The sequence below is a fragment of the Struthio camelus genome, chromosome 1 (assembly GCF_040807025.1).
Source record: "Struthio camelus isolate bStrCam1 chromosome 1, bStrCam1.hap1, whole genome shotgun sequence".
Classification (NCBI taxonomy): domain Eukaryota; kingdom Metazoa; phylum Chordata; class Aves; order Struthioniformes; family Struthionidae; genus Struthio; species Struthio camelus.
Window position 1 is genome coordinate 37,827,108 of NC_090942.1, and position 23,487 is coordinate 37,850,594.

The window sequence follows — 23,487 nt, forward strand, 5'->3', positions numbered from 1 at the left end:
ATTATAAATAATAGCAGCAAAAGACAAAAATGATAAAATACAGTTAACCTTGTTAATGAGAGATTTACAGAGACAAAACAGAGGAGGCAGGAGACAGTTTGCAACGCCCACTTACTCTACAGTTTTTGCACCAACAATATTTATATTATTTAAGGCCTGACTCGGCTGGTGAAGAGGCCAGAGGTGAAGACAGATTGCCTGTGACCACTTGCTCTCATTGCCTTCAGTCAGCGTACTGGGTGCTTCTGTGTAGATCAGTGCCTTGGTCTTTTTTACTATCCATTTTCTCTAGACTTCTACCTGCCTTCCTAGCACACCGAAGTAAAGTTTGCAACTTACAGTCGAGGGGTCAGAGGAGAAAAGCAGTCAGATGTTACCCTGCCAGATGATGTAGGAATATCTATCTTCTGCATCTACAGCCAGTTGCTACTGGGAAAGCTACAGCATCTTCTAGCTTTCCCAGTAAACTTGCACTGTTTTTAAGTGTTCTGAGATCTTCACAGGAAAGTCAGTATGACGGGCAAAGTAATTAACTGGCAAACCCATAATTTTTCTCCAAAAAATAAACACTCTTCTTCGACATCAGGCTGTGACTTCAGAGTACAGTTTCACATTGTTTTTAAGTACTTGTTACGCTGATAAAGAAAATGATCACTGTAAATGCAGTGAAACAGTATTAAGGCTATAGTTGCTGGAATAAGCATATTCTTAATCTGCAGGCAAGATGCTTTTTTTACCTTCAGTTTTTTTAATATCTTTTTTATCTCCAGTATAAATCGTAAGAACAGTTCTACTTACTTAGTTCTAATGTTGCGTGCTCAAGTGGCATTAGGTACTCCTGAGGCAGCTAGAGATCTGACTCACTGAAAAGCAAGTAAATCTTGGAATAGCACGGAAACTCCAGAATAGCGCAAGTGTGACAAATCTATGGCCATTTATTCCCTTGACTATGGAATGAACTGGGTTCATTCTATTTGCTACTAGCAGTCATCCTGGGCCAAATAATGGAAAAGCCAATATAGGACTCAAATAATAAAGAATTTGTGTCAATCAATATGGTTTCATGAAACATAAGTGTTGCTAGATCTTACAGGAGTTTTATTATTAGAAAATAGGCTTGATAAAGATAACAATGTAGGTGGCACCTAAAACAATTTAACTGCTGACCGTAGCGTCACATAACTCTCATCAAAACATTAGTATTATGCAGTATTATGCTATACATTTCCAAAGATTAGGACCTGACCAACAATCTCAAAATAGTTTTCACTAGGAACTCAATGTGGAATAGGCATGCTATTAGAGCGTCTGTGGAACTTGGTCTTAATGTTTTTATTCGGTGTATATACTCTGAGTGTACATAACTGCTCACAAAATTTGGAGATAGCAGTTAGAAATAATTTCAAGGGAGTGAAGTATCATCTGACTCATTTAGTAAATTGAGTCAATCAATCAAAATTGAACTGCTTAATAATGCTGAACGCAGAAGTATAGTGAAGAAATTAGGAACCCACAGCTATAGGATGGTGGGCCATATACCAGAAAGTAGCAAGTGTTCCTAGATCTTGTGCAGCCCTAGTGAACAGGCAATTCTCCATGAGCTCACAGTGAAACAGTAGCATAAGAATTTGGCCTTGGATGCGTAAGCAGAAATAAGAGTTGGTTTAATCTTCCAAGATCAGCATTAAGTGGGATGCTGGAAAAATACATCGTTTGAGTTGCTGCCTTTTGAAAGTTAAGATGAAAACTGGGAGACATTATGGAAAAAAGTTACAACTCCTGAGTAAATGCATTTGCACCAACACATAAAAGAACAGATGTTTTATCAGAAAGGCGACTCAGAAGTGACTTGATTTGTGTGCATTACTTTACGGCGGGAAATAATTGCATGCAGGAGGGGTCCTGGAATGGAGAGTAACATTTAAAGAATTAATGGTTCAAAACTGAAACTGGACAAACTGAAAATAGAGACAAGGGAGGGAGGTGTTTAATGTAATTTACTTTTTAACAGTGAGAGGAAGATATCAGTGGAACAGCCAGCAAAGGAAAGTGGTGGATTCTGCTCTATCCAGGCTGAAAACCTCTTCTGGACTAAATACAGAGGTAACTGAAATGTAATGCCCTTCTTCTGCCCGCATGGAGACAAAATCTGAATTATCTGCTGTAGCTTTAAAATCTATGAATCTGTAAATACCACATTCTCTTCAGAGGAATGTTCTTGCCTGTTCAGACCAAATGACACCATTTAATAAATCAACTATATGTTCAGCTGAATTGTAATTTCCTCTGAGCTCGATGTGTTTTGAGTCAAGGCCTTCACTCACTAGCATTTCTACGATTTATTAGTATGGGAATAAAACCCAGGTTGTTGTTTCAAGAAAGAAAAAGGAATGATTATTTTTTCTTTCAGTGTCATCACTACTGACTCACAAAATTGCATTCAGGAAGCAACACCAGATACAGTTAGAACGACCTCTTTGACTTACTGTCCTTTCCTCAAAGTAACTCTTCCTCCAGGTTACTTCCTAAACTCAAGCACATACCTTTCCTCTTCATTCTTTCTGCAATATTGGGTGAGTATTGCTGCTGCTTTATGCAGATTTCTGCTAACGAACAATGACAGGTTCAGACATGTCCGTGTTGAAAAATGCAGTTCCTCAAAAACGAAAATTAAAAACCAGAAATCATGCAAATGAAGTGCAGTCTTCTGCTGGTTCTGAGGGCAGGAAATAGTTTTCCAGAACACTGAAAACGTGTGGAAAGAAGAACTCAGATGAGCTGCACTAGTTTTTAACATCTGTCTACGTTGTAAAATACACACTACTCTATGGCTGATCTGTAAATGTGAGCGTGTCTCTCAGCTGAGGAGAAAATCTGCAAATAGGGACAGTAATTTGTAATTCTGTATCAGTTACACTTATTAAGAGCAAACACAAAGAAAACCATCTTCTGCCAGCTAAGCTGTATGTTCTCAGTGATATTCAAAGAACATACAGTTTAAGACAGTTTATATAATATTGGTTTTCTTGTGCAATTTGCTGAATAAGATAAAAGATATTTGAGTCCTATTTTAGTTCTGCTCCCCTCATTCCAAAGGTGAAACATCAGTTTCCACAAACCATAACAACATTCTGCTACATGTGAACATGTCAATAAAAGTTGCAAAGCAGAGTTGCATTTCCGTATCGAATGTAAAATATCACTGTTTATGCTGACTTGGTATGACTTAATAGCTAATAGTTGTTCAGTGAAGTAAATGCAGCGTCCACATGAACCTATTTATTTGGTGAGACCAATGCCCTGTATAACTTCGTCATGGCAGGGATCCTAAATACCAGTTTAAGCGTTAAGTTGAAACGGTCTTATGTTAAGTCCCAGCCTTCCAGTTCTTAAGTGCATATATGGATGAATGTTTTTGCATGTTTTAATTTGTGCTGGCTACCGTTTAAACTTGCCTTTGGAAGTGACGGGCCACAACTGCCACACGTTTTGTGGCAGACATGCTGCTCTGCTTCCTTTGGATGCATTTCCCTGACACTTCCTCATTCTGCAGTACAAGAGAATTTGCTCCAGATTTTTCTTTGCCAGTCAGTATCACCCTGCATATTTTGACTCAAAGCAATTATTTAGAACAAGGATTTCTAATGGACTCGTGACTATAGTGCTTAAGCAGCAACAGCATATTTAAGGATGCTGAAAGGATTTTGATATGGTAGATGCTGGGGGAGGCAAAAAGCAATTTCACTTGCAGTTTTTGTTAGTTCTCTTTGTACTTGGGATAATGTAATAATACAACATCTTTAATGATAGCCTCTGTTGAACAACCAAGGATCCTATAGAGATTTAATGTGCAAAACATCTTCCTTTTCTTACTGAAATCGTTTTAGTATCACAAGTTCCTTGTTTTATGTCCAAAAGAAATAAAGAAAACCTAGGAAGAAGCACCCGATTTTTAGTAAAAAGGAAGAAGCATGATGGACCTCCTTGAAGATTCTCAAAACTCAACCGGATATGACGCTGAGCAGCATGTCGGAACTCTGAAGTTCTGACTTCAAAGCTGGTCCTCCTTGGAGCAGGAGGTGGGATCAGAGGACCTGCCGAGGATCGGTCTAATCTAAATAATTCAATCACTCTTGTCTTGAATTCTGCTTAGGCTCACCTATTAGCAGATTAGATCAACAAAAAAAGAATATTTTTGAAAGGATCTTAAAGTCTATTAGCACACAGGAGCTTTTATCCCTCAAATACTGCTTTAGGAGCAACTACAGTACAAACATTCTCATGAAAAGGCATTTGCAGAACTCAAACAGAGATTCTTATGCACCTTTCAAAAGTGTATTAGGACTGTCAATAATGGCAGTTTGATTTTTCACTTCTATTTCCCTTTAAAAATTTTGTGCTACCAATGAGTTTCTGGTTACTGAAACTACGTGTTTTTGTTTTTTATTGTAAAAGAAAAACATATACGAAAAAATGATTTGTTTTCCAAATTCTCAATGAAAAAATGTAGTGAACATTTTAGATTAATCAAGCTAATTTCTGGTCAATAAAGTCAATAGAAAGTTTTTGATCTAGTACGATTAAAATATTCATAATTCTGATGCCCATAATACACAATAATCTATTTTTAAACACCTGATGGGATAGAGATAACAGAATTATCTTCAGAAAATATTCATTCTGAACTGCTGAATTAACTGATTTTTACAGTTTAATATTAGGTGTACATGTTGGTTTTTAGTACAGGAAATAATGCCGTAGAAGTTGTCTTCAAGTAACGTAACCTTAGACATTTCTGTAATAATTTTGTGATAAGGTGGCTAAGATGAAGGGAAAAAACAAAGAAATAAAGCAATCTGTAGAACTACCTACTATGGAATGCATTTGGTTATCCTGTCTATATAACCTTTGGATTTCTGTTTGGTTAACTTCATGCTCAGCCAGAGATTGCCATATGGAAAGCTCATTTTTTACTATGTAAATTGCTCCCTTAATATCAAGCGTGATGGATTACAGTGTCTAAGTTTTACGAGTAGCATTTGACAATATTATTAGGACTTGACTGACATGATATTGTTTTCTTGACATAAAAAGCCCACATAGAGATATCAACTTTATTTAATCAATAAAGTCTTCCCAAAAAGTTCTATGAGAAGAAATGAACACTTAAAAGGAAACAAAGCAGATGTAAAATTTAAATTAAATATACACAATCCATTCCAGAACAAACACACGAAATATTCTAACGTTACTATACACTAGTAAGAGACAAAAGCAAAAGAACTCACAGCAGAGAGAAAGAAATTGGAGAGAACTATGAATTTATCTGAAAACAATGACTCAAAGCTAAGAAGCGCAGGAATAGGGAGAAGCCTATACTGCCTGAATATAGAAGATGAATATAACTACAAGGTAGCTTTAAAATACTAATAAGGATGCGGTACAGGATTTCCAATACATACTAAAAAAGCAGAATCCCATGATTAAAAAAAGCAAATCTTGCAAAAATAACTAACAGGAGGCTGAGAACTGAAGTCATTGGTAGATGTGGCTTGTCTTGTAGGGAAAAAAAAAAAAAACAAAAGTAACGTGGTTCCCAGCAATGGATTTAACTTCTTAGCAAAGATACAGAAAACCACTAGAAAGGAACCATTTTCAAGTAATTCAAGCACATTACGAGGACATTTTGAAATAAAATAGTAATAGAAAAGCTCCGCTATTTTTTTTTTTTTTTTTACATGAGCCCTTACTTAGTCATTATCTAGAAAACTGCAGGTTACGCATATCCAAGTACTGGATGACATACTAAGGAGAGCAGTTGATGTGTTAATAACGTTGGGGAACAGATCTACAAGGAAAGGCCCCAAATGTGCTGAAGGGAAAAAACAAAGTGTTATGGTCTCTGAAACACCACTGAACTTTATTAATAATACTGGTCTGGCTTTTTATGATCTTATCTCCATCAAAATAGTACCTTCAAGCCCACCATACGTTTGTATCCTGTATACCAAATTGTGGCTGAACTGACCAGGAGCAAAGCCATTTGCTGAAATTTTAGTAGAATTTGTCAATACTTAGTAAATATTAACTTCTAATTTTATAATTAAATTGCTTATCAGATCTTAGCTTATGGTGTAGTTTTGTTACTTATGACAAGGGCAGGTAAGTGAAGTCCTCTACAAAAATAAATAGCCACAGGAATCTACTTATGATCACGTCGTCAAGAGGAAGTCAAGTCTCAGACTGGCTGAACAGGTATCCCCAAGTTTCCTGCATGTGCCCGTGAGCTACTGCACAGGTCACTAGGTGGCTTGGCTCTCAGCAGGAACGAGGAGTAGTCAGAACTGGAATTTCCTACGCTCAAATTAGCGTTAACCAAGAACACATCCACATACTGGTGCGAAGAGATAGGCAAGCTCATCTACAGCACCCTGCGAACTGACTCCTGAAGAGGGCTCCAATCTGTGAAATACTTAATAAAACTAGAAGTGCTCCTAAAATTCTAGTGATAATTATGAACTTGCAGTATGCATACCTGGATACAGGTGCACCTGCTTCTTCCTGACCCAGGACATAGATACGTACTGTGCTGTAGTCCTACTTTATTTGGGATGATACATATTTACATGGGGAGGTGATCCATATAATCACTTTACTACAAAGAGAAGCATGTGGCTCCTTATGATTGGATTTTTTTTTTTGGATGTCTTCCAAATTCTCTGGGAAATATGTTTATTTTGTTTATCTGTTTTGACTCAACCTAAATAACAAAATTCTTTCAGGTTGCTGCTTATAAACACAACAACATTGCAGCCAAACAAATATTCATACAAATGGCAAAGTCTTTTGAATGAAATGAAGAGAAAGGAGTGTTTTTAAGAGGTCTACAATCTTTATAAACCAACAAAGACGAGCACAACAAAAAAGTAAATCAAGGCTGTGATACCAAGAAGCTCTTTATCAAGATCTCTACTTTCGGAAACCTCTAATCCATCTAGTTTAGAATAAACACCTGCCCATAAAATAACTGAGTGGTTACACTTCAGTTAGCTGTGGGGACAGTCGTGCTGGAGGTGCTCAAAAGTACAGAGCCAAAATGAGTCTTGTCTAGACTGATCTGAGTTTGCTACAAATTAAGTTGGTCATGCTAGCAGTGCAGCAGTGGAAGTATGAGAAAAAAATAACTAAGTAGTGTGCTGGCCTCCAAGCTACTTATGTGGGTATATCTATAAAAAAGCTTACTTCAGCGTGCGCAACAGTCAGGGGCCACTCCTGGCAAGCACTCTTAACACAAAGGCTCTAACAATTCACTCAGTAGACAGAAACTCCTCTGTAGTAATAATATCAATCTATCTGCAGCATCAAGTCTTCAGTCTGGAATTACTTTCTTAAGAATTCACAAGAGTCGGGGAGAGCATACAGTGGCTTCTTCCCTTTGCTGCAGCAGCCATAAGAGTTATTTTTTTTTACATACGGGATCACCCTTCTCCTCTTTCATGTTGCTTTGTGATTAGTAGATTGTCTGTTGGCTGCTGGGTGTCTGGAAATAGTACTATACTTTTCAAACAAGCTGAAGAAGAGATAAAAGGGAAAAGATTAAAAATACATGGGGAATTTTTTGGCAAATACACGAGAGAGTAGCAAAATAAAGAGACTAGCACAAATGCAAATTTCTGACATTCCTGACGGGAATTTTTACTTGACGTGTTCTGCAGTCGGAATGAGATATTCAGGGAAAGACTTCTCCAGACAGCGCAGATGAGTCTACTCTCTATAACAAGAGGTCTAGATCAAAAAATACCGCCTAGAATCAGAATTATTTTGCTTCCACAAATCTATGCCTTTATTTCTGAACCTATCTTCTTAAGAAGAGACATGAAAATTGCAGTAAATCCTGATGTGAAGTGCAGCACCGCTGAAGGTTCTCCATCCTCTAATGGTGCTCTCACGCTGTGCTAATTGTTAATATAGCAGCACAGATGTTCAGCAGGGGATGTGTCAATGTAAGCAATTGTCATGAAACATCTCTATCACAGTTCCTCTATTTCCTACACTCGGCGGAAAAAAAGTATTGTGAACATACCACGTTACAGATCATGAAGACTGTTGCTTCTCTTTGTCTACAGAGAAAATTCACAGGTGCTGCCTGAACAGATAACAGTTCAGTTATCTGACCAATGAGACAATAAATATTATGTAAGAGAATGAGAGAGAGTTTCAGTTTCATGCACACACTGTGGTTTATTTGCCAAGCCAGCCACATATTTCCTGTGTGATCGGGAAAGTTATTTAATCTATTCTGAGTCATCCTCAGTTGTAAAATAAGCATGAAGAGTATGGGAGCCGCAGATAACTTTTTGTGAATGTCATATATCTGTTAGTCTTCTGTTACCCTGTTAGCTCTATCAAAAAATTAATTCAAGCAGTGGACAACAGTGCTTTCTCAGAAAAGATGCTAACAGGTTCAGCTGATTCACTTAGTGGTATTCAAAAGGACAACACAAAAAAAGCTATGAATCAGCTTGGATGAGATTCAAGCAGGAGAGAAGGTAAAACAAGTCCATTCGCTGTATACACAGGAGTCATAAAAGCATCTAAGTCTCCAGTTGAGAGATTTAGATGTAGCACTTGAAGTAATTGTGCTGTAATCTAATAGGGAATCATTGCTCAGTATCTGATACATGTCATAGAGCTGGGCATCTGCTACGTAAAATTTCTGTCAGTGACCTTAATGTGAGATTAATTACTGATAGTTTGCAAATGACCAAGAAGATGATTCATTGACAGCAGCTGGGATTGCTCTTGTAGTTGATTTAAAAAAAAAAAAGTGAACTAAAAATGCAAACATGCACTTGTACTAACATGTAAATATACACTAATACCTAACTGAAAAGGAACACAGGCTAAACGCACAAGGGGAGTTCATGCTGGAATATTACATTTTGTAGAAATCCCTGAGGTGCTGGTAAATACAAATCTTCAATGCAGCCACGTCCAAAAGCAATGAGGGCTCATCCTGGATAAAAAAGATAAAAATAAAACCAGGTACTAGTGGGAGGGTTATTAACCCTCTGCTTTTACCAACTTGTGGCCAGAAGAGTACTCTTCCCCAAGTTCTTGGGCTCATAATTTAAGAAGATGCCTATGACATGCTCACATAGTAAAGGGTGTCTACCAGGCTTGTTTGTGCTTGCACAGACCAATGCAATCCATGTATATTTTTTAAATGAAGGATTACAGGGAGGAATTTTTTTAATTAAGCTGTGCCTCACACTTTCTCTCTTTCAAACTAATATCTGTCTTTTGATATTAGTATCTGTTTTTAATCCACTTCACAGCAAAACTCTTTCCATCCTGTCTCTTAACTCTGCAGGCAGAAAACATCTGAGACACTTGTAAACTTCTTTACTTGACCGCGCAATTGATGGTATTTCATATCCCGAAGTGCATTTAGTATTGTTTCCATGTATAGATGCATATTAGTTACAGAAGGGTATTGAAGTACAACGGGATGAGGAACTCGGAGGAAAAAAAAACCAGTTCTTCCAAGCAGTCTCAGCCCAATTCTATTACTACAGCAAAATTTGATAGTTTTGCTTCTGAGTACAATGGCAACAGAACCACGTTCCCATAGTCAAAGTCGGAATCTGTATGCCTATTAGGATGGATTATAGCTACGAGCAGATACCTGAAATTAACACAGCTAAGTGCTACACCATTTTTAACATAAAGAAAAGGACTGATGCACATCATATGAACATGAACAGTGGTTCCAAGAGATAATTGAATGAATCATAGTAAGTCTCATGATCATTTTTGTTGCTAATTAGGGTCATAAAGTACTGTGAATGATTCCAGTCACTCAGTGTTCATCACAAAATAACATATAATTTAATAATAAAGCAAACAACAATATAATAACCATAGCTGTTAAGCTTTGTATTGCACTAACTAGCATTTCTAACATGCTAGTCAAAAACGTGCCCTCAGAAACATCCACACAAACTGTTGCACTTACTGACTCCAAAGTGACTTGAAATTAAATTGAGGCATTTAAAAAAAATAAAAAAAAATTAAAAAGAACAAATATAACAATAATGCAAAGGTTTACTATTTTACAGACTGACTAGGAGGAAGGAATTTCAAAATGAGATAAATTAAACAGACTCTCATGACGCTGCCAGGGAAAAGTTCAAACACCTGGTGGGGAGGGAAATCAATACTCAACAACTCCACAGATTTTAAGAAGCAAGAAGATGATCAAGTAATCCAATAAGAGTTTCTTCTCTGTTTTGTTCTTGGTAAAATTTTTCAATCTTCTCAAATTTTAGAGCTACCGACTATAGAAACTCAAAAGTGTTTTCAAATTCTCTGGGGTTATGGAATTACTACAGAATTATTCTGTGCTATAGCAGAAGAGTTATTGCAGTACAAAATTGACAACAGCTAGGCTATGGAGAAATAATTACTTCAATGAAGACCAAAATCTTTGTGAAATGTTACCTGTTTGATGATGAACGGGATCCTCTACAAAGAGGCTCCAAGAAAGCATTCAATCGGTTTGGGACGGAAGCTTTTGGAGCGGCTGAGGTTACACAGGGAACTTACAAAAACCTACAGCGACTGCCTGAAGATCTTAGGATTTTCATCTGCATCCCTGCTGTTGAAACATGGTTTAGGTAGATGAAAAGCATTTGGTTTTTAGGGGAACACTGTTGTATAGCTACCGTGAATAAGGTATCTCTGGAAAAATCTTCGCGTCCCTCCGCCCTGTTTTCATAAAGGTGCTCCCTCTGCATCTCTTACCAACTAAGAATTCAGTCCGACTTCTGCATGGAGAAAAGCATCGAAAAGCTGTGAGCACAAGAAGATCGCAAAGCATACAAGAGTTAAAGCCTGCAGAAAAAAGTGAAGTACTTCACAAAGAAAACGGAAGAGCCGGTTTCATAATTGTTAACCGCACTCAGTGCAGACCTTCCATCCAAAAACCAGAGGACTTTTCTAGCCCACCAGCAGCGCTGTCTATCTGCTGAAGAACACCTGCACCGCTTACCTTCGGGGGGGGGGTCCTTACCCGAGACAACCGTGAGGTAGTTTTTACGAAATGCGGCGTTTTGAGCGAGATGCCCCGGCCGGGGCAGGGCCGGCGGCGGGTCCGCGCCAGCCCGCCGCCCTGTGATGGCGGCTCCCCTCGGCCCCAGCCACCGCCCGGCCCCAGCCGTCTCCCACCCCGTCACCCGCGGCCGCTCCCCAACGGCGGCATCTCTTACGTGCTCTTTTCCGTAGAGCCGCGGGCGGCCGCGCTGCGCCCCGCTCCCTGCCGGCCCTCCCGCGGCCCGGGAGCCCTCCTCGCCCATCCCCACAGCCGGCCACAGCGGCGGTACCTGGCGCGCCGTGGTTTCGGCGGCCGGGAGCTCGTCTCCGGGCGGGGGCGGACGATACGCACTACCCGGCCTCGATCACGCCCCGCTGCCCGCGGTCCGGCTGCCCGGGACCCCGCCGAGCCCCGCCGCCGCCGCCGCTCTCCCCGCCCCGGGGCCGGCTGTGCGCAGGCCGGGCTGACGCGCGGCGCCCGGCATTGTGGGAGCGGAGGGGCGGGGGCGGCGGCGCGGGGGAGGGGCCGGGGCCGCGGTGACGGGTTCCGGTGCTGGGGCGCAGACGTGTCGGGCCGCGTCGGTGGGGCGAGAGGCGCTGTCGTCCCGTCCCGTCCCGTCCCGTCCCGTCCCGTCCGAGCAGCTCCCGCGTCCGCTCCGGTCGCGGCCTGGGGCCGGCCCGGCCCGGCGGCGCCATGTCCGGGACCAGCAGCCCCGAAGCCGTCAAGAAGCTGCTGGAAAACATGCAGGGAGACCTGCGGGGCCTGAGTCTGGAGTGCCGGAAAAAATTCCCCCCCGTGAAGGAGGTGAGGGGCTGGGGCGCCGCTGTGGCGAGGGGCCTGCCTGGGCCGGGGCCGGCGGGCGGGCTGGGGGCGGTGTCCCGCCGCGGGCAGTGCCGCCCAGCGTCCGCCGGGCCCCTCTCGGCCCGGCCCGGCCCGGCCCGGCCCGGCCCGGCGAGGCGCGGCGCTGGGCAGCGGTCCGTCCTTTGCGGCCGAGCTCCCCCAGCGCCTCTGTGCCCGGGGGCGGCTGTTCCCTTCGCGCTGGTGTTTTTAGCGCGTTACCGAAGCAGGGAACGCGGGCCGGGAGAGTTCAGCTCCCTGAGGAGGGCGAGGTGGGGACGCGTCTTCGGACGGGGGCGAAGTCGGGTCGCCCTGGCAGCCCCTCGGGAGGAGAGGGGGGAGGCCGAGCCGTGTGGCGCTGGCGCCTCCTCGAGAGACTCGCTCGCGGCAGGCTCCGCTCTGGCGTTTGGGAAATAGCGGCTGGCGTAGCGCGTATTTCACCCCGGCAGCGTTGGAGCGGCAGCTGGGCGGTGAGCGAGGAGGCAGGAGCCCGGCTTGTGAGGGCCGCACGCGGCGCCCGCCCGGGCGCGTCCTGCCGTTGGCCGGGCCGGGAGTTGGCGGGGGCGCCGGGGTCCGACCCTCACGGGCGTCGGGAGACCCGCGGCCCCGCCGGAGCACCGCTTCGGAGGGAGGGGACGTCGCCCGCCCCTCGTCGCTGCTGATCGCGGACCGCCCGCGCGTGTTGCCAGCGGCCGCCGGTTCAACGGTCGCGCTCGGTGATTTTTGGCGTCGCGCGTGCACTTTCTGTGGGACAGTTCCTTCAATCTGGAGAAGCTTGGGAGACAGAATAGTCTAGGTTACTCTTCCCCCCCCCCCCAGCGCCCACACCCTTTTTTTTTTTTGTTTTTAAATCCATCAATAATCTTACCTTAACCGGACTGCATGTTATATTTTTCAGATCCGGGTTTACTGTACTTGCAGCTCAAGACCTCAGTTATCTTGATAACTAGGATTACTCTAACTGAAAGCAGAACAGAGTATTCTCTCTAATTAAAGTATACATTTTAACAGTGCGTTTGTAGGGTTTTTTTAACGTATTTATGTGGTCAATTTAACTTTTTTCCTATCAGTAGTTTGTGCATTGTCATTTCTTAAAATATATTTTCCACACAACAGTAGAAGGAAAAACTGCGATTAAGTTGCAGAACCAGAAAGGTACCTGCGACGATATGAAAAAGACACTGTCAATTGGGAAGAAAGGAATTGCATATATAGTATGACTCTAGTTTTAATTAACAGACAGTATATTTAATGCCATACAAAGTATTGCACGCTTTAACAGGTGAATTGAAGCTAATGACAGTGCTGTTTTGAAAGGCTTGAAGTGATATACTGTAGCAGAGCATGTTACCTATGATTATAGGTTGGAGAAGAATACCAGTGTGTTTGAGAAATTGTATGTGGTTAAATGATCACAACCTTTTCTTGATTATGTGTGAACAGAAGGCCCAGTGTGTATTTTAGAGGGCGACTGGGGTTCCATTTCCACGTTACCCAGTGTATTCATGCGTGACTTTGAGTAAGTTATTTAGTTGCTGAACTACTCTCCCCGCTGTAATAACATTTACCTTCTTCAAGATCTACAAAGGAGGTGGGCAATGCAATTCTTAAGTTAGTATTTTTAGTAATGCTTCATTATATCTGCCATGTGGAAGGTTAAAATAACCACTGCACCTACGGTTCTTGATATGTGCTTGTTTTACGTGTTTAACATACTCTCGTGTGTGACTTTTCGTGTTCCCTTTTGCAGCTTGACAGCAGTTTATGTAGTTTGCTTTGTCAATATTTTGAATTAAGTTTTTCACAGTTGTATGGAGTTTGGGGGGTCCTTATATAGAAGTCAGAGATGAGTAGCAGTCCTAAAATAGGATATATGATAGAGTTGTGAGGAAGTAAGACTATTTCCTGCTTCTGGAAGCTTTTTTGTTTTTTGTTTTTTTTTCCTTTTCCTCTTCTCTCTCTCTAGTTTTAAAGGAAACTGGTATCCTACTTTTCTGTCTGTCAAGTCTCAACTGATGAATTGGTATTTAAATCGTATGTGTTTGTTCTAATCATGATTGGATTTGGCTAGTGATCAGAGGAGGTGCATGTTCTTTTTACTGATTTGGAGCAGCACCAGTTTTATGAACAACTTTTAAATACAGGCTTCTTTAAACTGATTCCTAGTACTTATAATCTCACCGTATACTTGTGATATAACCAAACTGTTCTCCTCACCACCACGTGCAGTGTAGCTTATATGCTTATCTTGCAGCTGATACGTGCACCTCTGTGTCACTTTGTAATGCTATCATAGTGTGATAAAGCTATTGAAAATACATGGTCTAAAATTAATAGTTATGAGCTCTGTTATAGTTGTTAGATTTGATAGGTACTGTATGCAGGTAAGATGCTTCTAATAATCCTTTCAATTTCTAGTGAAAACTTTACTCACAGCTATTTGCTGTCATTAGCCCTTTCTCAAATTATTTCTGTCTGTTCTTTTGGATTTTTATATTAATAGTGTTTATGAAAATTCTATAAAATGAATTTAGCTGATAGTTTTGCCGCTGATAAAAGAATTAGTATGGTTCTCAGTTCTGCTGGTTACTCAACTGATTAGTGTGAACAAAACCTCTGGTTTAGTACTGTAAGGAGTTAGAAAGTGGCATGATCTGAAAAATAATGCTTGTTTTAATTAAATAGGGTTTTGTTTTTCACCTTTTAAATATGTTTGTAATGCACGTGTTATTATGAACTAATGCCATATTTATTAGGCACAGAGAGCGTTATCAGATTTTTGGGGGTCAGCAGGAAAGAGATCAGTTGGCTGTCTTTTGAAATCTGTGAGATTTAGACCTTCTCCTCGTACAGGTGCCTGAAGTAAAATCTTAAACCCTTACTGAGAATGAGACTTGAACTCTTCAGTGTTTTAAGCACTTTTGTCTCATGTAGTTTAAATTATTTGTGAGTCTGTAAAGTTTTCTTAGGAAGTCGTATTTATGTGGAGATCATGTAGTTTGTAAGTCCAGTCACTTCTAACAGTGAATTTTGAGGTTTCTACTAATGCTCTGATAATCTGTTAAGAAGCCTTGAAACTGTTCAGTATCTCCTAATACTGAATCTTTAAGTGTGTGACAAACCCTGAAACTTTCTTCCCCTTACAAGCAAAAAGAATATCTGCCTAAGAAAGAACAGAATGTATTTTTGCCCCCAAAGCAGTCTGTGCTTCATCTTTGCTGTGTATGACAGATTATGCACGTGAATAGAACCGTTTGTTTTGCTAGGTTATGTCACTTAATCCTGTGCAAAATGGAGCTGTGAAAGGAATCTGTGGATTTGACATTATGTTGCTGGCGGTATTTTGGGATTAGCCATGTGTTAGACTTCCTTTTTTAAGGGTGTGGGGAATACTGATTACTATTAGATTTCAGACCCGCATCTATTTGTTATTAGAGTTTTCTTGTCTGTTTCTGTATGATTAGGGTATATAAATCCTATGTATTACTTAAGATTTTCTACAGAAATATATTAAACATGAAAGCTATATGCTGTGACCAAAGAGTGATTTGGTGATTGCATGTCTGAGGTATGCCAAAACTGTTTATATTGGCAGAAGTACAACTAATTACACTGCTGAAAAACATACTCCTGTTTTCACAGTGTCTTTTCATATCCCAGTTATAGAAACAAACACTAAGCAGGGAGATGATAGAGGCTTTCAGGACAAACATAAATTGAACTGCATCTTTGGAGTTTAAGGAGGATGAAGCAGTCTTTGGCACCAGCAGCAGTTGTGCTTATGTTATGTTAAGTAATCTGATGTTTTTCCTAGAAGATAGTATTACTTGCCCGTAATTCTCTTTAATGTGGTGGGCTCTAGGCTTTGTTCTTTATTAGCACAAAGTAATGCTTAACTTCTAACTCTGGACTGACCTGCACGGTACACATAACAGAGCTCAACACAGTATTTTAGCAGCCCTTTAATTAATTGCAAGTCTTAGTATCTTTATGTTTTAGGATGTTTGCTGCTGACATAACTTGGAAGAGTAGGCATGGAAAAGAAATCATGTTCGATTTCCGTTGACTTTACGTGGGCACTTTGAAAAGCATCACTTTTTTAGCTTGGAGTATTTCAGTCAAAGTGTTCTCCAGAGACTACTGAAAGATAGTTTTTGATATCCTTCCCATATTGTTTCTTTTCCAGACCTTTGACATGGAGCAGGATTGCTTTTGTTTAACTATTTATTGAGTTGCGTATACCTTTGGTGTATTAAAACATTTTTGAAACAGTGCAGTAGATTCGCTCTATCTAGGAGAAATAGTAGGATCTGATTTTGCAGTCTTATTTTCCTTCTTTTATTAGAACTTTACGTATAGGCAGGTGGCTTTAAGTTCTTTGAGTAAAGCTTAAAGAGTCCAGACTGGAGCGGCTTCTGGATAAGCAAGAAATTGTTTTTGAAATTATTTCATTACACTGTAAGTTATATGGCTGCCGCTTAGGGACTCCCTGTTGTGTACTGTGAACACAGTTTTATTCATGCGTTTCTTCCTTTGGAGCCCACTGCTGTCTGTATGGAGATATATGTGACAGTTGCATCCACTTGATTAAGGCATTCTAGTTTTGGAATGATGTGTGGATACTGAACACATCTTAGTGCTAATGCTGAAAAATTAGTTTGGAAGCCTGTTCTTTTAGGGAATCTCTCTGATCTTGTTGGGTAGCAGCATGAAACCAAATGTGAGGATATATTGCCAAGTTTAAACATGTTACAAAGGTTAATTAGGTTTATAGTTTTCAAGTGATCTTCAGATGTTCGTACTGATAAATCTTGACTTTTAAGATTCCTGATGGAACCATAATGAATAGTAAAAAAGAAAATTGAATGTGTCAATATTAGCCGTTTGTTTTGCAATAGTAACAGTATTTCAGAAAGCCTGTTGAAAGTTCACTAGACAAACCAGGAAGGGATTAAGAAAGGAAAAGATGTGCTGAAACGCCTTGTAATTTGTTCCTTTCAGGCACTTAATGTATTAGTAGCATTGATGGGTTTGAGAGAACTGTGTTCGTGCTCCTATCACAGTGAAAAGACAGGAAACAAAACGGATTTGGCATAGAACAAACCTTAGTGCATAAGTCAGTCTCTGTAGGGGTAACCAAATTTTTGTTTTTTACTTTATTTTTCTACTGAAAATGTATTAAATAATACTGAAGCTGTAGCCTATAAGGAACTTAACCTACAGTGAGCTTTCCAAGTCGATTAATTTTCACATCCTCAGCGTTAGTTCAGGAAGATGCAAATAGTGTAGAAAGAGCTTTTGTTTGCTTTAATTGAGTCATCACTTAACTAATGTTTTGAAGATTCTTTTGAGACAGAGAAATGTGATGCGAAAATGCATATTTTCCTAATTAGGCAGCTTCCGCTCAAGCATGTGTCTTGTGCATGTGACTTGAAATTATTCTGTAGTGTTCTCTGGTCACTAGCCAGTAGCTGAGTTGGTAACTTGAAACAGGTGACTCCTAGTATTTCTTACCATCCCTTTCCTGCTGCTAATCTTTACCAGTTGCCAAGTCTGCTAGCTTCATGTTTGGAATCAATTAATTTTTCTATGTTTTTATTCAAAAATGATCTGTGTACAGTAATACTTTTTGAATAAATTATTTTTAACAGTACACTGTTATGTTTCTGGGGGACCATCAAATTCTATTCAAATGTGTTCTGAGTTTCAGGACTTATTGAGACCTTAAATTTCATGTGACCTTTTGTTCTTCTGTCTTCTTATTTTTATCTTTTATAAGAAAAGCCATGGGTTCAAGAATGGCTGACCTTATGCATGTAGGCCAAATTTGTCCGTCATACAATACCTTAAAACTTTAATGTACCCTTCTTACTATCCTAAAAGATATAACAGAAGTATTATGAAAAAAGATTTCTGTAGCTCAGTCTATCTGTAAACTTTTAAAGGTAGAATTCAGTGCAGGATTCAGGTGCCTGTTCAATGTCCCTTCATTGATCATTTGTTATGGAGATACAGTCAATGGAGCTGGGCAGCTTTTCAGAGGAGTCTGCAGTAGAGGCCAAGAGAATTGAATCAGTCTGTCATCCACACATAGATATCTTTGCCACTTGAGATGCCTTGATGTATTTTGCTTGGCTTGCAGCAGCGAATCCAGGAAAGCATATGTCTTCCATAGGTCCTGCACTGTGTCCTGCTGTCCACATGTAGATGTCTTGGATGTGGAGACCCAAGCTTAGGCAACTGTACTGAGCCTCTGCTGGAGGGTCAGCTGAATTAGTTTAAGAAGGGGCTTTAAGAACTAAGGAGCATTCAGTAGAAACTAGATCTCCATTCTAGTGGGAGTCTAGATACGTAAGTTCTAGTGTCTTAATCTCAGATTGAATTCCCTCCCCCTCCCATGGCTTCCTGAAGATAATACAGGAAACCTGTATTTTGGAAATTAGATTTTGGAGACCCAGGTTCTAAACTAGTGTCCAAACTGTTGACTCTGGTCAACTGTTGACCAGGTGCCGGGCAAACAGCCATCACTGTCATGGGTTTACAGTCTCTGACTAGGTGACTCTGAATATAGTATCTGTGGCAGTGCCTCAAGTGTTTCCTGGTCCCATCTGTTCTGATCAACTAGCAGAACACAAAACTAGTTTGAACTTCAAGTGCAAATCTCCTAAAGCTCTGAAACATGCTATTGTGTAGAATGGTGATTTGTCATGACAAGAATGTCATGAAAATTCAAATGCTCTAGTTCAGTGGGTTTTATAATCAATTGTGTTGTACTTGATGGATTATTCAGAAATGCATTAATGCTTGACATGGACTTTATTAAGATATCCATACATCGTATACACACACACACTTTTTTATATATATAATATACATAAGAAATATTGCATATATCCTTACTCTGTCTTACTATGCAAGAAAGAGATTTGACTGAGAAATCTTCACTAAGTAGTTGTATTTCTTCTGTATCAACTCTTGATTAATATTTTTCTTCTCATTTCCACCAGCAGCTCAGTAATGGGTTGTTGCATGTTATTCGTTTTGATTCAGACTGTTGATTTATATATGACAGTTTCTCAGCTGTGGTATAGTGTTTTGATTGTCAGATGAAAATTCTTGAAATTAAATGTTTGTATTTCATTATCTTTACCTACACATTCGCATCAGGTGACATAACAGCTCTGAAGCAATTTAGAAGGCACTGGCACGTCATGTGGCATTATTGACAGTTAACCTTCAGGTCTCTGAATCGTTTGCTGATACTGCAAGCTGACAATTTCAGAAGATTAATAGACTAGAAGAGTAATCGCTCCTGTCAAGGGAAATAGCACTTTTAACATCAGGACAACTAATATAGTTGTACTAAAGCTGGAAATGAGCAAGGATCTCTCCAAAAAATATGGAATATCATAAATCTTGAGTTGGTGGAGAAAATTTTAGAATCAATTAGCACTTTTTTTTTCTTTTCTTATAGTATTGGGGCACCAGTAACTGAGAATAGTACTGACTTTGAGTCAAGTCTAGCAGGGATTAGAGTTTAGTATCTTCCGCTATAGTCCATGTTGTTGGGATGTCATAGAACAGGAAATGTACATTATTTATTTCTTCTACTGAGCACTACTAGACCATGGTTTAGAATAAACCAGAGCAGTTTTGCTTCTGTCTCAGTTAGAGCATGAGCAGTTAAAGAAACTTTCTAGATGAATAGACACTGACCATCGCTTTGGACTTTCTTGCATTTATGTGCTAAACGGAGGTAACAGGAACAAAAAAGGCAACTGTAATAATTTCTCAATTAAAAAAAGAAAAACGGTCAGGCTGTTCAACAATTCACGTAAATTGCATATTTCAAGCTTAAAATACTGGGAAGACTGTAGCTGCAGCTGCTTTTCTGTTGAAGATGTTGCAATGATGAAAATAGCTTCCTGAAGTATAATTTTGAATTTTAGGAAAATTAATGATATTTTACTGTGATTACTAAGATTCTGTGAAACAAAAATTGCAGTAGGAAACTTGAGCAGGAATTGTAGAATTACAAGTAATGTGAAAGAATTGCTGCATTCATTTTTTCCTTACTGTCTTCCTCTGCTTGTGCACGTATCCAGGATGATATATATACATATATCTGAACAGTGGTTGCAAACCAGTCCACATTCTCTACAGCTTCCCATTAGGTATGTGTAGACAGCAACAAGCTCTCCCCTCAGCCGTGTCGACTTCAGGCTGAACTAATGCAGCTCTCGGCCTCTCCTTGTATGTTGTTCTCCAGCCCCTGACCGTCCTGGTGGCCTTCTGCTGGACTCGCTGTAGTATGTTGATGTCTTCCTTATACTGGGGAGCCCAAAACTGGACACGGTACTCCAGCAGTGGACTCACAGGTGTGAAACAGAGGGGAAGACTCGCTTCCCTCAGCCCACTGGCTATGCTCTTACTAATACAGCCCAGCATGCAGTTGGCCATGTTTGCTATAAGGGCACAGCGCTGGCCCTTGTTCCACTTCCTCTCCAGTAGGACACCTGGGTCGTTTTCTGCAAAGCTGCTTTCTAGCCAGTCACCCCTCAGCCTGTAGTGCTGCATGGGCTTAAATTATCCCAAGCACAGGACTTTGCAGGTACCTTTGTTGAACTTCATGGGTTTCTGTCAGCCCAGTTTTTCAGCCTGTCTGGGTTCCTCTGAACAGCAGCCCTGCCCTCCAGCATGTTGAAGCCCTCCCCTAATTTGTATCTGTCCACAGACTCCATCTCATTATCAAGGTCGCTGAGTTATTAAATGATATTTACCCTGCTATTGATCCCTGAAGAGTACCACTAATAACTGGCTGCCAAGTGGACTTTGCTGCTTGTCATTATCCTTTGAGCCTGACAGTCTAGCCAGTTTTTCACCTACCTTATTGTACACTTGTCCATATGTTAGCCATCTGATTATAAGGATGCTGTTGGAGACAGTGTCAAAGGCCTTTCTGCAGTCTGGGTATAAAATATATACTTCTCTCCCCTTAGCCATACAGCCAGTCACCTGACTGTAGAAGGCAACCAAGTTGGTCAGGCCCATGGTAAATCTGTGTTGGCTGTTCCCAGTCGTCATCTTGCCTTGCATGTGCCTGGAAATGGTTTCCAGAAGGAAAACTATAACTCTCTATAACTCTCCCAGGGACTGATGTGAGGATGACTTGCCTGTAGTTCCCTTAACATTCTTCCCTGCCCTTCTTGAAATTGTGTGTGGCACTTACCTTTTCCCAGTCATCAGTAACCTTCCCCAGTCAGCGTGATGCTGAGAGAAGGTGGCCTTTCAGTGCCTACGCTTTGGTCTATGGACTTGTATGTGTCCAATTAGCTTAAGTATTTAGCTTGCATACTCCCTAACTGTGTCTTCCTTTACAGTGGGTGATGCTGCATTCTCAGAGACTCTGCTAGTAGACTTTTCTCTGAGCCAGTAGGACATGAGCAACCTCTAATCCAAAAGCGTTAAATTATGTAATATAATAAATCCCTGTCAGTACCCAGTGCCATCAGATCTGAACCAGCGTTTCACCAGTTTAAATATGACCAGAATTAGCATAGATCTGTATAGAAGAGAAGGCTCTGAGTAGGGGTTGTACTCCTGATGAAGAAGATAAAAACATGGAAGGAAAGGACAGTCTTTTTCACACAAATACGTTATACTTGAATACTTTCATGGGACTGATTTAGTGTGGATTTGTGTGTGTGTGTGGTCTTTTCCAAAATAATAGTTCTGCAGTACCGTGGTAGTTTGTAGTGTACTTTTGCAAAGCACAGCAGAAGTATGAACTGAAACTGCACTTTAGAGTGTCTCTTGCCTAAGCTATTGAATGTAGGGTTAGTGTTCCAGTTGGAAAGACAAATAATGATGAATAGAAAAAATAAGATCCAGTCTTAGTAAAAGATTTACAAACGATGTCATGTAAATAACAACGCAGGCTGTTATTCCTGAAAGTACTTGAGTGCTTTTCTTTTTAGAAGAGAGAAATCAAAAGCTTACCTAGTCAGAGCAGCAAACCTTACAGCAATTTTATTATCTCTGGAGGCAGCAATTTACTCTGAGCATTTACTTGAGACAAAAAAGGTCATTTAAAACATTAGTGGTGGAAGTTTTTGAATTTATTACTTTTTAGTAACAATGCTATCTCATGTAGAAGGTCATACACAAAAATATATTTAAAATTAGATCAAACTGTATAAGAAATTTCAGCTCAGGCCTGCTGTTCTATTGAATATCTTTAGGTGGGGATATAATTCTTGAGTTTTTTTTTAAAAAAAAGTGCTGACACTTCTGGTCCTAATTGTTAGGTACCAATCCCTTTGAAGATCGGTAAGTTCAACACCTTTTTAAAATTGCGGATATGGTAAAAATAATGGATTTTTTTTCACTTCCTGAAAAAGTCTCATTTACAAGTGCCTCTTCTAGATTAGAATTTTGTCATCTTTCCCTTATGAAAAGTTAGTAACTATATTATTATTATTATTATTATTATTCAGCCAAAAAAAGGGTAGCTCTTTCTCATTTACCCCAGAGTAAGAGCAAGTCTGTAGGAATTACTGTGGAGCAGCTGATTTGCTGTCAAATAATGGCACACGCAACCCTGTGGCACCTTGCCTGCACGTCAGTATGTGTTGCCACGTTGCGCTTGCTGAGGTCCTTGATGCCTTTGCCCTAAATAGTTACACAGCTACATATTCAAGTATACACCGTGCCATTATTCCTTTTGGCCGTTCTTTTCTTGCGCTGCAAAGTAACATCGTCATCACCATGGAATTAGCTACAGTGGTATCTTTTGGTAATGTAGTCTGATCCAGTGCAGTTTAGTCTGAGAGCTTTCACAGCTGAAAAGACAGGCTGGTGCACTTCAGATGCAGTTATCGCTGTGCTCCCGATACTGGTGGGTGACCGTTACATTATTCTGAGCGGTTACTAGTAAAATTGCATACCTTAACAGTCTAATACCTACATGCAGTATTTATAAGTTATAAATCTTTTTATAAATATTTTATATGCACATATTTTATGTGGAGGAACTTAACTCTGGGACCTGAATTTGTTGGAAATTGTTGATTCTGCTGGAGGTTGGGTGAACTCTTTGCTTGGAGTTAGCCGAGTGCCTAAGCAGTAATTAGCTGTCTCTTTCCTGATTGGTGCTTTTGGCCCTACACAAGTGTTAACGTCGCCAAGATTGGAAGGATGTACACAGAAGTCTAATGACAGGAAGACTGAAGTTCTTTCCCATTTGGACTAAGAAGTCAGTGAGAAGGGGAAGAGTTTTGGATCTGAGAAACAGTTGGTGGGGGGGACCTAAAAAAAACCCAGTAGATCTGCATGTGGGAATTCGTATTTTGTAAGCATATGTGTATAATGTAGCTTTAGACTGAAATTCTCAGGGAGCTATGAATATTTTCACTGTCAGACCGTACACTGGAAGAGAGCTTTGGATCTAGGAGGTAGGTATTATACATAGCTTTCTTTTCAGTTTACTTTTTCTATAAGCTTTGCAACTGCACTGAGTGTGTCCTCATTTTTGTAAATAAATTCTTCATTTGCTT

The 23,487-nt window shown here is 40.4% G+C and overlaps 1 protein-coding gene and 1 long non-coding RNA gene across 6 annotated transcripts in view; one reads left to right on the forward strand and one right to left on the reverse strand.

Moving 5' to 3' along the window:
• Positions 1–5,535: 5,535 nt before the first annotated feature.
• LOC138066276 (uncharacterized) lies at positions 5,536–11,539 on the reverse strand. The gene is made up of 2 exons (XR_011139539.1): positions 10,504–11,539; positions 5,536–9,016 (listed from the first exon to the last, which is right to left on the reverse strand). It is a non-coding gene; the product is annotated as an uncharacterized lncRNA (long non-coding RNA).
• A 77-nt stretch (positions 11,540–11,616) lies between these two features.
• The window catches only part of MON2 (MON2 homolog, regulator of endosome-to-Golgi trafficking), a 75,623-nt gene continuing 63,752 nt past the window's right edge, over positions 11,617–23,487 (forward strand). For all 5 annotated transcript variants that reach the window (XM_068934344.1, XM_068934364.1, XM_068934335.1 and 2 more), the window contains exon 1: positions 11,617–11,899. In XM_068934344.1, coding sequence (XP_068790445.1) covers positions 11,789–11,899 — 111 coding nt within the window. In that variant the 5' untranslated portion in view covers positions 11,617–11,788. The remainder of the gene's footprint in view (positions 11,900–23,487) is intronic.